General features: G+C 49.0%; 1 protein-coding gene across 2 annotated transcripts in view; it reads right to left on the bottom strand.

Moving 5' to 3' along the window:
- Positions 1–1,605: 1,605 nt before the first annotated feature.
- Positions 1,606–14,795, bottom strand: part of TMEM104 (transmembrane protein 104) — a 43,150-nt gene continuing 29,960 nt past the window's right edge. For both annotated transcript variants that reach the window (XM_033076891.2, XM_033076890.2), the window contains exon 10: positions 1,606–5,113. In XM_033076891.2, coding sequence (XP_032932782.1) covers positions 4,353–5,113 — 761 coding nt within the window. In that variant the 3' untranslated portion in view covers positions 1,606–4,352. The remainder of the gene's footprint in view (positions 5,114–14,795) is intronic.

The following is a 14,795-nucleotide window of genomic DNA, read 5'->3' on the forward strand; positions in this document are numbered from 1 at the left end:
CCAGTGTAAGGCCAGGGCTATTCTGGGTGCCCCATGTGAATGTCCACAACCCTGGCCACCATGGTGGCATTTGCATAATCATCTTTACATGTCCATTGGGATGAAAAAGCACAGTTTTTCTCCCATTCCTGGTGCCAGGCACTGGGCACTGGTGGGAAAGGAGATGTTTGGGGCATGGCCAGTCCAGTGCAGGTGGCATCTGTGACCCTCAAGGACCAAGGAAGGACTGAGCTGCTTCTGCAGCATCTTCCTGCTCGTGGGTACACCAGGGACAAACCTTCAGGGAAGCAGCAGTCTGGAAGCACCCTCTGGCTAAGCTATACAAAGAGGGGCTGGGTAATTTAGTGTTTAACAGACGTTGAGGGATATTATTTCTTTTTGGTGAAATTGTCTAATCAATCACTTTTTAATTCAGCCTGCTCTGGCACTCGGGACACCTCAGGAGGCTGTGGGCTGCTATGAAGAGAGAAATAAGGCTGGATCACTGCTGGGCACCCTCCTCTGGGGCTCAGCCCCACTGTGGGGGGCAGACAGTGTCCCCCCAAACCCACCCCCACCTCTGCCAGCTCTGACATCTCCATAGCAGGTCCTATTTTCACTGCCCCACTGCTCAGCATTGTAAGACCCATCCTGATGAGGAGAGGGGGAGCAAAGCACAGCTCAGCCGCTGGGATGGGGTTCCAATGGCAAGGACACGCTGGTGCTGCTCTGGGGAGATGGTGACTCAGGTTAGAGCGGGTGGAACTGGTTAAATCACAAACCAGTGACACATACAGAGCCAAGAAGGTGCTGGGGACAGCTGCCATGCCTGTGCCCAAGGATGCCTGGGGGAGCAGCAGGTGTAGTCACCTCCTGGTTGCTGCCTCCTGCCAAGGCAAAGCCATGGCACAAAACCTTCCCCAGCTGAGACTCTGCAGCAGGTGCCCTTCCCTGAGCCACTGACAGCTCCTGGGCTGCCCAAATCCATCCAGGGGCAAGGCTGGTGAGCACTTTCCCCAAACCTTCAAACAGCTGAATCCCCTCAGGGACACACAGCTCCTTGATGGTGGTGAAGCTTTGCCTAAAGCTTCAACTCAAGTTCAAAGTTTTTCTTTCCCTGGCCATCGCTCTTCCAAGTGCTGCAATAGACTGAATTCCTCCCCAATTGCCAGTTTGGCCTCAGATTTACAGCCCAAGCCCCAGAATCTGCCGCTGCTTGTGAGGTCCTTCGAGAGAATAACAGCAGAAAGTGTTTATTTCCATCATAAAGATCTGCTTTAATATTTTAACATAAATCAAGCTGCGCTTTATGGTGATAATAAATTTGCTGGCAGAAACTCCTTTGCAGCCTGAGGCAGCAGAGAAATTCAATTTGTTTGGCTTTAAGTGTAAGGAGCCGTAATTGAGAAGGGGAAAGTACAGATGTTTTAATTGAGTTTGCAGCTAGCACCCAGAGTTGCAGTAGGCTAATAGAGAAGAGGTTAGGGTCTCCATTAGCCTCTCCACTTGCCACTTCTCCTTGACCTGCAGCCCCATCCGTCACAGCCATCCCCTCCAGGAATAGCAGCTCCGTGCCTAAGCACGAGGAAGGAAGGGATGGAAAAAGAAGTCAGATCAAACCAGATGTATAATGTACATTTTATTGGTTTTAATCCCATTTTTTTAAAACTAATTACAGTCAGGACAAAGCATCACATGTGAATCTGCAATAATGAATTGTTAGTGCTGATAATGGCCAAATAAAAATAGACTTATTCATGATGAGTGAGAGGAGAAAGCTTGTGCCCTGCACCACGGGGTCACCCAGCATCCCCTCAGCCAGTGCTGGCTGCACTGAACCACCCCCTTCCCGCTATCTCAAGTAATTTTTAAGGCATTGCTATGTCATGTTTTATATGAAAAATGTTCTTTGCTGTAGAGCTTCTTTCTGTTAATCACCCCAATTCCTCGGATATATTTGTTTTGCTGCTGTGCAAGGACAGCGGGTGTCTAGGAATTCATGGATATTTATTTGAGAAGCACTCATGCTCCTTGGGGAGCAGAGTCCTTCCCAGTAAGGTACCACGGCAAAGGCTGGGGCTGGAACACAAGCCCTCAGCATTCCATCACATCCAAAACCTGGATCCAAGCAGCTCTTGGAGGAGCAGCCCCTCAGAAGCCACTGCCAGGGGGAGAGGGGAACACACCGGCCAGGGAAAAGAAGGCACATCTTTAAATGCAAGAGATGGCAGGAGAAAGGGTGCCAGGCTAGGCTCCCTCCCTCCTGAGAAGGGAAGGAAGGGTAAAGGAGATGAAATAACAGAGAACAGCAATGAAATGTGACGACAAGAGACTGAAATGGGCGTGTGGAGGGCAGGAGCTGAGCCAAGGGCCTTGAAGCACATGGGCAGCTCAGGGCAGACAGCCCTCAGCCCCTCCATGAACCCACACCTGCACTCTCATGCAGAGGAACAGCCCCCTCAGCATCTCCAGCTTCCAAAGGCTCATTTCATCAATGCATTCAATTCTCCTGCCAGCTCTGCCCAGCTCCCAGCTGCCACACAGGTGGCTTCCAGCACAGCTGCCCCATGAATCTGCCCTCCAAACTACTGCTTCCTAAACAAGACACCAGCACCAGATACCTGTAAAACACCTTCTTAATTTGGTACTGAAGATGCCACATCAGCTCTCTAGAAGCACTTGGGGATGTTTAAACTCACTAGCAGGGGCTGCCAATGCCTGTTTAGGATCGAGCTGGAGAGAAGATGAACAGTCTCTGCAAATTCTCTCCAGGCAGCTCGGCAAGGACACAGTGGCAGTGCTCAGGCTTGAGAGGTGCAGGGTTTTGCTTTAAAAGCCATGAAGTGGTTTTATACAGCTCCAGGTACTTGCATATTCCCCCAGGAGGAGCACTTCAGGTCATATGGAAACCAGAAAGTCCTACTTGAAAACAGAGCTTGATTAAAAAGAGCTGCAGCTCAAAGCTTTCTTTAGTGAGCGATGACATTTAATATTGCAGCAAGTGCAGAGGGCAGGAGGATCTGCCATGCACCTGGCTTTGAACCTGCTTTGATAACAGGGGGGTTTAAATAGTTCAGGGGAAAACTTTCTAAGTTCTTCCTTCTGTCAGGAAACCCCGTATGATCTGTGCCCTAGGGCTTCTGAACACAGGACCTGGTGACAAAGTGTGGTGTTACAGTGACCACGGCCATCCTGAGAGCAGCGACTCTGCTAGAGCTGCCTAAGGGAGGAGCAGCCCAATTCTGAAAGAAGCAGAGCAGGAGCAGCCACAAGCCCACCTTAACCCTGTGCAGAAACACAAGAGGGTGAATTCAAGCCCAATTCTAGCAGGGTTTCAGGTTTTGCTCGCTTGTTTTGGGAGCTCTGCTGCTGCAGGCAGGGCTGAGCCAGGGCACAGCCACTTCCTCCTGGCACCAGCTCATTCCCCTGAGTTAACACCCACCTTGTTTCAAGGCTAATTACCCAACGCGGGAGCTGGGAACGCATCAGTGTGCACAGCCAGAGCCTCTCGCGTGTCAGGACTGGGTAATTAGCACCTCCAGCCCACACCGATCCCAATCCCGGCCGCTGGAGTCAGGGCCTGGCTGCTTGTACCAGCCCGGGCAAAGCTGAGAAAGGTAGAAGGGCTCTGCCAGAGGAAAGCTCCGAGTCCTGTGCCGGTTTTCATTCCCTTTCCAGTGGGAAGAGCTGTACCCCTGCATGCAGAGGAGCACTGCTCTGCTCAACCGAGCTGCCACAGCAAGGGAGAACAGGATGGAAGTGTGAATGTAAACTCCCAGGCTGGAGAAATCCAGCTATAAGCAAAAGATCCCCAATCCCAGGCAATGTGCACGAACATGATAATGCCTCTAGAAAAAGAAAATGTAACAGCACAAAATTATTTCCTTCTGAATTAGGTCTATTTATACCCTTATGTTTTCCTTCAGCTGGCACAGGAGGTTGGTCTGAAGGAGTCTCAGCAGAAAGAAGAGACTCAGTTATCCCAAACTCCTGCTGGATTTTGCACAGCACATTCCTGCCTTTGGGAGAAGGGACATTTAGTGATGCAGCCAAGGCTGCCTCTCTCCTGTGTGCCGAGACCTGCAGCACACAGAGAACCACAGAGGGACAGACAGAGAATGTGCTGCTCTGCCAGAGCCAAAGGCAGGAACGGCTGGACACTGGTTAACCGTGTAGGCTGCCAAGGGCTCAGCCCCAGGGCTTTGTCTGAGAACCAGAACCGTAACAAGGCTGAGTCCACTCCACCCTCACCCAATGTGGAGTGAAGAAAGTCTGTGTCACCACGCCAACAGCCTGGAAACTTCCCTTCATACTGCCTCTCCCCCTCAGAGCTCCAGAGGGGGAGCTGAAATGCCGGAGTCTCTGGAGCTCCATCAGAGCTTTGACTCACTCAGGACAATATTTGCAGTCACAAACACGAAGCAAGAGAAACCCCAGATGAGCACGAACACAATCCAGAAGCTGTGCCGGAAAGGGGAGAGGTGCTTGTTCACCGTCCCGCTGCCGAACACCAGCTGCGTGTCCTTGCGGCTGCAGTAGGCGAGGAAAGCCGGGATGAGATACTGGATCCCATTCCCAGCATAGGCTCCTGTGATCCCCACCAAGGACTCCAGATCGTGGGTGCAGAAAGCCACCAGCACCGGGGGAATCAGCGTGATGGCAGGAAAGACAATCCTATCCACCACCCACGGGTAGGTGCCCCCTTCTCTGTGGAAAAGGGTCTTCCAGTTGTTGCGCAGGGTCACTGCGATGATGGGGAAATTGGTGCTGATGGTGAAGACCGGGAAGAGGCCCAGGAAGTAGCGAATGAAGGCCACGCTGATGATCTCACAGTTGGTGAAGTTGAGCGTGTACATGTCCATGAGGGAGTCGTTGCGGAAGCAGTAAATGGCAGTGAAGGACAGGAGGCTGTAGAAGGCCAGGATCAGGATGTAATCGAGCAGCACGAGCTTGTTGACGTGTTTCTTCTTGGAGATGGGGGTGATGAGGGACGGCAGGGAGTGCTGGCACATGAAGGAATAGACGCACACCCCAAACAGATTGCGGATGCCCGACAGCTGGGCCATGGACGGGTGACCTTCAGCTTGGCCTCTGCTGATGCGGATGAGGGCCAGAATAATCATGAGGATGAAAGCTGGAGAGAGAGAGAAGGTCTCAGGTCAAGCCCAGGCTCCCACTCCTCATGACCTCCTCCCATTGACTGGCAGTCTTGGCAGCAGCTCTCTCCTGCTATGCAGGAGCATCTCCTTATCTCTTTGATGCACCTCCTTATCTGAGGGTGCTACATTAAAGGTGAGGTGCACAGGAATTAATCATGATTTGCTGTCAATGCCAGTCAGCAGATAAGGGAATGGGCTCAGGCATCTCCCTCCAGTCTCCTTCCCACAGAGATTCACCCTCCCACCCCCAAGAGCACAGGGCTGCACCAAGCCCTTCAGAAGCAGAAGGCTGACATAGCTGGCTTTGGTCCATGGATGCTTCTGCCACACACACACAGGTTAAATACCATCATTTCAAAAAGGCTTAGAGATGTTTGAGCTCTGACTTGGCTCCAGCCAAGCCCAGTAATAGTCCTACACGTTTCCAACTGGACTAATGTTTTCAAGACCTCCCCTATGTGCACAGGAGCAGCAGCTACCAGCAAGCTTTCCTGTCCCTGGGATCTGTCAAGCATGATAGAGCAAGAACTAGCCAGCCATTTCCTGGGCAGGAGGAACAGGCTGTCTGTACCTAATCCCAGGGTGGAGAAGCCAGTCTGGAAGGGACTAAAGCAGCACTGAAAGACTGCTATTAAAATTCATTGTTTCTAGACACAAAGTCTGCTTGTCTACCCTTCACTTATGTCAGGAAAAAGCCTAACAACATTTTACAAAGCTTATTACAAATAACAACGTGCCAGGGACAAAATGAATTGAGGAGATTGGGCTAATGCCCTTATTACTTTGAGGGTGGAAATTTGAGCCAGAGCAGTTACTGTGAGACTTTCATTCCTAGCATGGCATATAAAAGCAGCAGAAAACTAATTCTGGTGTCACAAAAATTGCATCAACCTGGGAAAGATGATCATCAGCTGCTGGAGTTAACAAGTAATGGGGAGAAAAGGACCTGCCTGGCAGGGCAGCAAGCAGTGAGATTTACAGTCTGGTGCTGCAATGGGTGAGCCACTGTGGCTTGCACACAGCTGTCCTTGCACCAGTCTGAGGCACAGGAACAGAGCTGTGAATTATCAGGCAATGAAAAAATCAACAAAATGCTGAGACAACTACTACAGACAACTCTGAATGTCATTAATATAAATCCAGAGGAATTAAGCAGAGCAAGTTTAAGCAGTTCAAGTCTATAGGAGGCTGGCAGGAGTGCTAGGAGTTGGGCAGGCTCACCATGGGGTGACAAGATCACGAGCTTGCTCTGTGCCCAGTCCTGCTCCCAACAACAGGCAGCTGGAGATGGGAAACCCTGCCAGGGAAGGAAACAGCTAGACCAGTTAATGAATGCTGCCTCTTCTTGTGCCCAGCAAGATCAGATTAACCTCACTGAACACTGCCTCCCATATATCCCCAGCCCTCTCCAAAACTCTCTCTCAGAAATTCACGTTCTCCTGCAGCAAACATCAGCTCCATGCTGAACCCTTCCCAAGCCACACTCTGCATTTCATCCTGAGTTGCCTCAGGAAACCTCTTGCTTCCAACTGTTTTCCAGTGACAGAACATGTCTACCAGCCCTCCCCAAACACTGCACTGACAGCAGCACATCCATTCCTTCACGGTACCACGAGGCCAGGTTGTTTTGGGAGTGCTGGGCTCTATTTCCTCCCCAAGGGCAGTCACAGAGAGCTATGGAAGGCATCAGCTCATTGCTCTGGGGGTGTGCAATTCCCCTTGCCTTCACTCAAGCCCAGCAGGTGAGGGGCACTGTGCACAGGGGTACAGTTGTTGTGCCTTCCCCACTGCTCCCCAGAGGGGAGGTGCTTGCCAGCCATATCTGCTCAGCAAGAGACGCAGGAAGAGCTGTGTTCCAGGTGATGTGACATTGCTGCACTCCCCAGGGCTGCACAGGCTACAAGGAAGAGGAAAAGATGCCCTGAGTAATAAGACAAAGCAGGTTGGGCAGCTCTGGAAATGTGCTGAGACTGTACCTTTCCTTCTTGCCTGGGAGAAGTGGTTAGGCTCTGCAGCTCCATCCTGAGCTGGTCCTGTATCTGGGCTAAGACATGACTCACAAGTCTCACACCTCTTCCCCTGCACACTAGACAGTGAATCTTCTCATGCTCTGCTCAACACAGTAATGAGTGACCTATTTCCATCCCCCACTCTCACCATTGACTCAAAGCCCCACCTTCTGCACCAGTACCAACAGGACCACATCAGGGGAGCCTTCAGGCAGGCACCCCATGCTTGAAGAATCTCCCACAGACTCTCCTCTGCCTTGATATGTGCTTTTTTGGCAAGGAACACTCAAGAAACAATTCTTGTGGACTCTCTAAATGATGGATAGTCTTTGGCTTAAGCAACTAGAATTTAATACATTTGTTTTACATTAAATATGCATTTCAGAAATTTATTAGAATTACAAGGAGCGAGGATCCAATACTAAGATCCAAACTAGTTTTGCTTCCAACAAGGCAAGATCTGCTTCCCCTGCCTGAGCACTGAGTGCTCTGCAGATGCAAGATCCTTGAGAGAAAAGGTGCTGGGTAAACTGGAAACACCCCCTGCACAATTCCAGCCTCAGAGAGGACAAAAGCCCTGCCCCATGGTTGTTTTCTCTCAGCCCCTGAGGCAGAAGAGTTTCTCACTCCTGGAACTGGAGAGCTAAAACACTTGCCTGTCAAATTTATCTCTCTGTCCCTGAGAGGAGGCCAACCAAAAAATGAAACTTTGAAACCTAGATATGGTTTGGATGATAAGTCAAAATGAAAAGAAGATGACAGGGTGATGGACAGGCAGCTTTGAGCAGAAAAGAGGCAGCTCAGGATCCTCAGGCACACAAAAAGCTCCCACTCACATCCCCTATCCAGGACAGCAGGCTGAAGGCAGAGTCACTCGACACTATTTCATGTCACCTACTGTTGTCACATCAGCAGTGCAACAGCATTCCTTCCCCACAAGGATCCTGGTGAAGTAAGACATGGATTCACAAAAAAAACCCCCTTGGTGGGTTCTTCTCCACACAGAACAGAGAATACAAGCAATGTATTCAAATATGAAACACCTTCAGATGATGATCAACAACACCCAGAGCCACAAAGCAAGGTTGACAGTGATGGCACCATGGATTGTTAGTTGGTTACATGAAAAATTTGCTTTAAGCCTTGTTTTATATAAATGCTTAAAAAGCAACCAAGGGTTTTTCTTGTCCTGATTTTTCCACAGTGTTAAACCCACTCTAAGCCCCATACCACAGGTTTGGCAGTCAGCAAAGCACAGAGGCCACTTCTTGTCTCATCTTGTCTCCTCTAAATGTTCAAGAATCATTTTTAGTGAAGGATCTAAGTGAGCCTGAGGAAAAAAATAAAGAGGGGCTATGCCATAAAGGAAAATTGTGATGAATGTCATCCCAACCATCCAACTGCCTCTCCTGCAGACTCTCTTTGCTCCCCTCACTTTTTGAAGAACAAATGTTCTTCTCAGATAAAGCAGACCTTGCAGTCAGCCACTGCTGCCTCTCCTGCTTGACTCAGATGTTGATTCAGAGACAGGGCAGTTCTGCTCTGGTTCTTGCAGGTGAAGTAAGGATGAATATGGATGAGCAGACATCCAAAGTAGTACAGTTTGGGAAATATGGGAGTCTGGGGATATTAAGAAATACATTTTTGTGCATTTTGATAGAAACATAACAGAGCTGCAGAGAAGCAGTGAAGATAATCTAGTCATTCTGAGTTTAAGAATCGTTTTACAGTCAGAGAAAACACCTCTGTAAATGAAAAATGGTGTTTGTACATGAGCTTCATCTCTGCAGAAAGGCTATTGCAGAAAAGAAAATAAGTCCAAGCCTCAGACACATTTTTTCCCCTGTCATGGTTGGTTCCTGCAAGAACAGATGCTCAGAATGAGTTTCTGGTTTAACCGCCCTTGCACCCCTGCAAGACATGGTATTTGTGAGATGTTCACATCTTCTCCAGAACATCACACGTGTGCCTGCCACCCCTTGCAGGGAGCAGAGAGGCAGTGGTGTGCAGCCACCCCACGCCTGGCTGCTCCCCCACCCCCAGCCATTTGTCTGAGCTGGTGCCACGACGCGTTTGTGGCAGGGCCATCCGTCACCGCCGGCTGAGGGTGTGACAGAGCTTTCCTGTCCAAGCAGAGAATCAATATGCCAGGAAATAATGATAATGGATCACCCTATCCCAAAACACAGCACTTCCTTCCCTTTTCATACATTAAGCAGCATGATGGATTCCAAGAGGAAGACGTTTTCGGGAGCTTCCTAAACTCAGTGTCTCTGGAAAGGAGATTTCTCCACACCTCAGTCCTGTATTAAGTCAAAACACAGCAGGCCCCTCTTAAACAGAGGAACAGATCTCATTTAGTTTAACATTAGGCAGCTCTGTCATAGAAAGGGTACAAAAACAGGAGCATCTGCTCTGCACACACTGAATGGGCCAGGAACAGGTCATGACAGTCCTACCTTCTGCATCCCCACCTGACACTTGTGCTGTCTACTTCCCTGCTGATGTCTTTCTAGGATGCTGGTGCCCCTTCTCAGAGCCATCTGCCTTCCAGCAGTGATGTGGGCAAGCTGAAGAGCCCACTGTAACTCTGGAACCACCAGGCATTCTGGATCCTGTGGCATTTGAAGTATTAAAGCACAGCTGGAGTCCAACATGCTGGCAGGACAAAGTATCTGAAATTAAGACATTGATTTTTAAATTTAAAACTCATTTAGCCAGTTTCTCTTGCAGAAGCTATATCCTGCCACTTGTTCATGACCTCCAGCTCTCCACAAACTCCAGAACAGCAAGTGATTAACTTCTCCAACCTTCAGAGGGGGTTTCTATATGAATTGACAGTAAAGGGGTAACATGAAAACCAGGTTTTGCTCAATTAGATAAGGGAGCTGGAGTAGTTAAGGATTTGATTTGACAATCACAGAGCCTAAAACACCATCTCTAGGAAGATGAAGGATTTATGAGTGCAGAGGCTGTGGGGAAGCAAGATGGATATGTTCATAGAAGACAGCAATTCTCTGGAGAGAAACGTCAGAAGGAAAAGAGGAAGGAAATTACTTCCCAGAAGAAAGGTATGAGCAAAACTTGTGGAACATCACTGTGGCTCCTTCCTCTAGTGGAGAGCAGGGACTCTGGACAGTGTTACCCTCCCTGCCCTAAAGCCTGAGGCAGGGTCCACATGGCAGGGGACTGTTGCTCATACACAGAAGTGTGATACAGCTCACCAAGAAGGCAAGAAAAAGCCTCTCAGGAACCTCCACTCCCCCAGGCCTGGCTTGTTCCTGCTGCAGCCAACTCAGACACTGCTGCCTTGGGCTTTTCTTCACAAAGGGAAATTTCATTTAAAAAGTACTATCAGGACTTTCTGGCAGCCAAAAGCAGTTAATTTGAGCTTCTCTGCTCGAAGGGCATAATTTCCCTACTTTTCTTCATCAGGCTTGCAGTACCATAACCAAGATTTACAAGTAGTTTCCCCAGCTGTGGTAACAACACCTGCCATTAAAGCAGTGTAGCTGCCCCATCTTAGCCCACATCAGCTGGTCCCACAGACATCTGAACACCAGTAAGTCCACAGGAGAAATATGGCCTTGCACTCAGGTGTTTATCACAGATGCCTTTTCTTAACATATGGGAAGGAAAGCAGCCAGTGAGGCTTGTTTGCTTCTGGGGGAAAATTACCCGTGTAGTTTATGGTCCTCTGTCCAGCAGTCACCTTTGGCAGAAGAATCATAAAACTTCTGCAACCAGGACTCTGCTCTGAGCTCCTCTGCTGGCTTGGCCTATTAACTCTGACAGTCACTTCTCTGTCCAGGTCATAATTTACTATTCTGAGAGAAGGGAATAATACACACTTTGGTGTCTCTGTGAATCCAAACTATGGCTCTGCATGATTTGGAAAGCACTGGCTGCAGAGCACCCATGTCCTGTGACATCCAGGTGCTCTGCAGACTCAGCCACATCTTGCCCATCCTGCCTTGGGCCCTACACAAGAAAGTTTTTTTATCATCTTGTTCCACCAACATCCACTCTGAACAGAAAGCAGCTTTTCAAGCCACAGCACCACTCTGAAAACCTGTGTGGGCACTGTCACCCAGACCCTTCTGCAGGGTTGAATGCGCCCTTACATTTCCAGCTCCTTTTCAGCTCTCAGACCCATCAGTGTCTCCTGCTGCCTGAATAAAGTGCTCTTTTCAGGAGCATCAGCTCCTCAGGCAGGATCTCAGTCCAGCACTCCAAATCACTCTCCATCTGTGTCTGAAGCTCACAAGGCTCTTTCTCTCACACAGGCACTGCTTCACCCCACTGCCCCCCACAAACAGCACTGAAATGAGCTCCTCAGCCGATAATTCCAAAAGCAGGCATGACAGAAGCATAACATTTTAACTAACTCTTCATAAATATATTCACTTCTCTTAGTGAATTATTTACCCTGGGCTCTGGCAGCAGCTTCATCTGCTCCAAAAGGGATATAAGAACATGAAGTAACTTTGTTGAAGCAGCTTGTCAGAATGAACATGCAACAGTGTCCTGATTTACAGTCCAATTCCCTCATCCCCCAGTACACCCTGCAGTGTTAAAGGAGAGAGGTAGAGATCACGGTGATCCCTCCTTAAGCTATTTGCAGAAAGCTCAATTTCTGATGTGAAAAGAGGCCACCCACCTTGAGGACTGTGGGCACTGGCAGACTAATTTCTCAGCAGGGGACTGTAAATGCAGGACTTCACATAACTGTCACCCCCTCCTAAATCAGCCTCTCTGTAATTCTCAATCTCAGCACTTGAAGGGATGTAGCACAGTGACTCCCGGTTTCTGCAGCCAGTCAACTCCAGCACAGATAGTTCTGCTGCTAAGGATGGCAGTGACTGTTACCTGAGACTGCTCACCAGGTGAGATGGTCTGAGATCTCTGCAGAGCAGTGCTGCAAACAGCAGGGCTCTGGTGGAAAGATCACATCTACCACAGAAGCCACCAGACACAAGCCAGCCCCACTAGCACGCTCTGGACAGCCCTTTCCTAGTTTCTGTCCCAGAAGCCTTCTACCAAGTATCCTGGAAGGGAATGGGGTGGAGAAAAGAAGGGTTTAACACAGACTTCTCAGAAATTCTTGTCTGCTTTCCCTCCATCTTATTGGCCAGGGGAAAGAGCTGGGGTAGAGATTTTATTCCTGAGCATGTAACTGTGAGATCATTGTTTGGGCAGGGTTGGGAAGGCTCTGTCTCTAGGGCTGCATTTACTTGAACAGACGAGCTGTGATCCAACAGGGAGAGAGAACTGAGCCTGTTCAACCAAGCCCAGAAGTTTATTACTTTATAAACTATCTCTTCATTAAAATACAATACCTTCTAATAACTGCAATACAGCATCGTGAGCAGCACACAGAGCACAGGCCCCATGTGGGAGCTGTCTGGGAACATTTGGCAGAGACAATTTAATAATAGCAGCAATAATCACGCTACCAATGTCTTTAGAGCCAGCAGTCCTCACCTATAGAGCTGGACATCTCAGGCTGCAACAGGCTGCAATTAATCGGGTTAGCTGCTTAATACACAATAGCCCAATGTTTGCTGCTCAGCTCCACCAAGCTCTGTCCTTTTGTTATCTCTCCTAATCCATATCCTATCCCATGATGCTGCTAGACAGTTATAATCCAATATTATCCAATAAAAAAGAGGTAGGGCTGTGCCCCAGTGAGCTGTATCCCCTCTGCTGTGAGGTGCATGGGAGTTGCCTGGCTCAGTCCCTCTTGTTGGGCTATGCCCTTCAGCAGCTCACCCCTAACAGTGCCCACTTGATCAGGATTGAAGAAATGAGAGGGAAAAAAACCAGCTAGATAAGCAAGTCTCTAAAGAGAGCAATCCATCACCACCATAGATTTAAATCCAGGGGAAAAAAAAAAGCCTGAAATCCAAACAGCAGAATTGGAAATACCAACAGCTCTAAATTTATTGATGGCTTAGTTGGTTTAGCCTTCTGCAGAAAGTTCTGCTCCAATAACCTTGTAAGAGACCTGGAAAAAGGCTCAAAAACTGGCAAAGGAATTACCTAACAACAGCTCTACACTTTCCTGAGACAGAGGTGGAAGAGAGGTGAAAGGAAAGAAGGAATTACACTTTGGGGAAGGACCCTCCTCACCCCATAGGAACAATTTTTACTCACGTGGCTCCAGCATTGGCTGAGCCAACAAGGTTCTAACCACAAATCAAAACAAGCTTCACTGAAGGCACCATCGTCAGGATTTAAACCAAATGATTTTCATGACTGGCCCTTTCTCCAGGGAAGCACAGTGGACAGGCTCTCTGTTGCACCCCTTAGGGTGCCTCTGCTCCATCTCCCAAGGCAGCTTAGGTACCTGCAAAAGGCTGACAAAGCAGTCTCAGGAGCTTTTGCTTTTGGGAAAGGGATGAGAACTTGGGCAGGCAAAGTCTTACTCTTCTGCCAGCTCCTGGAGACCAGAGATCTCTAAGCAAGGATAAGGCCAGCAGTTCAAGCACCAACTGCTGCATTGAATTTAACCACTGGCACACACCAATGCCAAGTGACAATCAGATCTGCAGCCAGGTGTGTAAGCTGCTACTCTTCAGAAGACTGGCAACAGCTCGATTCCTCTGGAAGCCTCTCTGCCACCAGCCCCACTCCACCTGGAGACACAGATCCACCCTCTGTGCTCCTATCAGTCCTGGCAGGGAAGTGCCTTGCCATGCCAGCCTTCTTTCCAGATGAGCTGTCCGTGATCAACAGGCCCAGACAAGAGCCCATCTGTCTGGGCTCTCTAGCAGCACAGCTTTTGGGCTTGCAAGCTCCTCCTTCAACTTTCTCCCTTTAGAGGCTTCAGAGGTGCCTGTCCTGGCTTAGTCCCTTATTCTGGGAGGATGCCAGAGAAAGGGCTGATCCCTGGAACATCTCCACATTCTTTGAACTGGCCCATTTTTAATTTCCAGCTCAGATCCCAGTGTTTAAGCCTATTTTTCAGAGAGAGAATGAGTTGGGGTTTTTTTTATCTGTTAGGTGTGGAATGAGACTGCTGTAGGCTTTGATACCCAATGTGCTGCTTGTGATGAGAACAAGGCTCTGAAAGAGGCTGGTGACATTTGATTATCACCTAGATCAGGAGAAAGAGGGGAAGCAACTTTCAAAGGCAAGGCTGACACTGTTACAAACACCAGCAGAAATGACCTTCACACACAGCTAGCTCTCTCTGCTGCCAAGAACCATCCTCTCAGCTGCTATCATCTGAATCACCAGTACACCTGAGGCAGTGCTGCTTGACATCAGCCTCTTCTACTCTGAAATCCAGGGACTTTCTACTGGGCTGGGGAGAAAAATGTGTGGTGGGTCCTATGGGAAGCACATTGCAAAATCTGTACTGACCTCCTAACTCAGGGAGGCTTGATTGTTTCAACTCATGATGCAAAGCATGGGTCAGATTCCCATCCACACCAAGCCAATGAGCACAGGTAGGCTGAATAAGCCACTGTCCACATGGGAAGGTTTTCTTCCCCCCACACAATAAACAGGTAGGCAGGAAGCTGGAGTGTTGCTCTGCTGCTCAGAGTGCTTTGCAGAACCATTCTCAGCACCACATGGCTGAAACCAGCCCAAGGAAGTGAAGCAAAGGTACAGCTTATACCAGGACAAAGAATTCACATCT

Source organism: Catharus ustulatus, chromosome 20 (assembly GCF_009819885.2).
Source record: "Catharus ustulatus isolate bCatUst1 chromosome 20, bCatUst1.pri.v2, whole genome shotgun sequence".
NCBI lineage: Eukaryota > Metazoa > Chordata > Aves > Passeriformes > Turdidae > Catharus > Catharus ustulatus.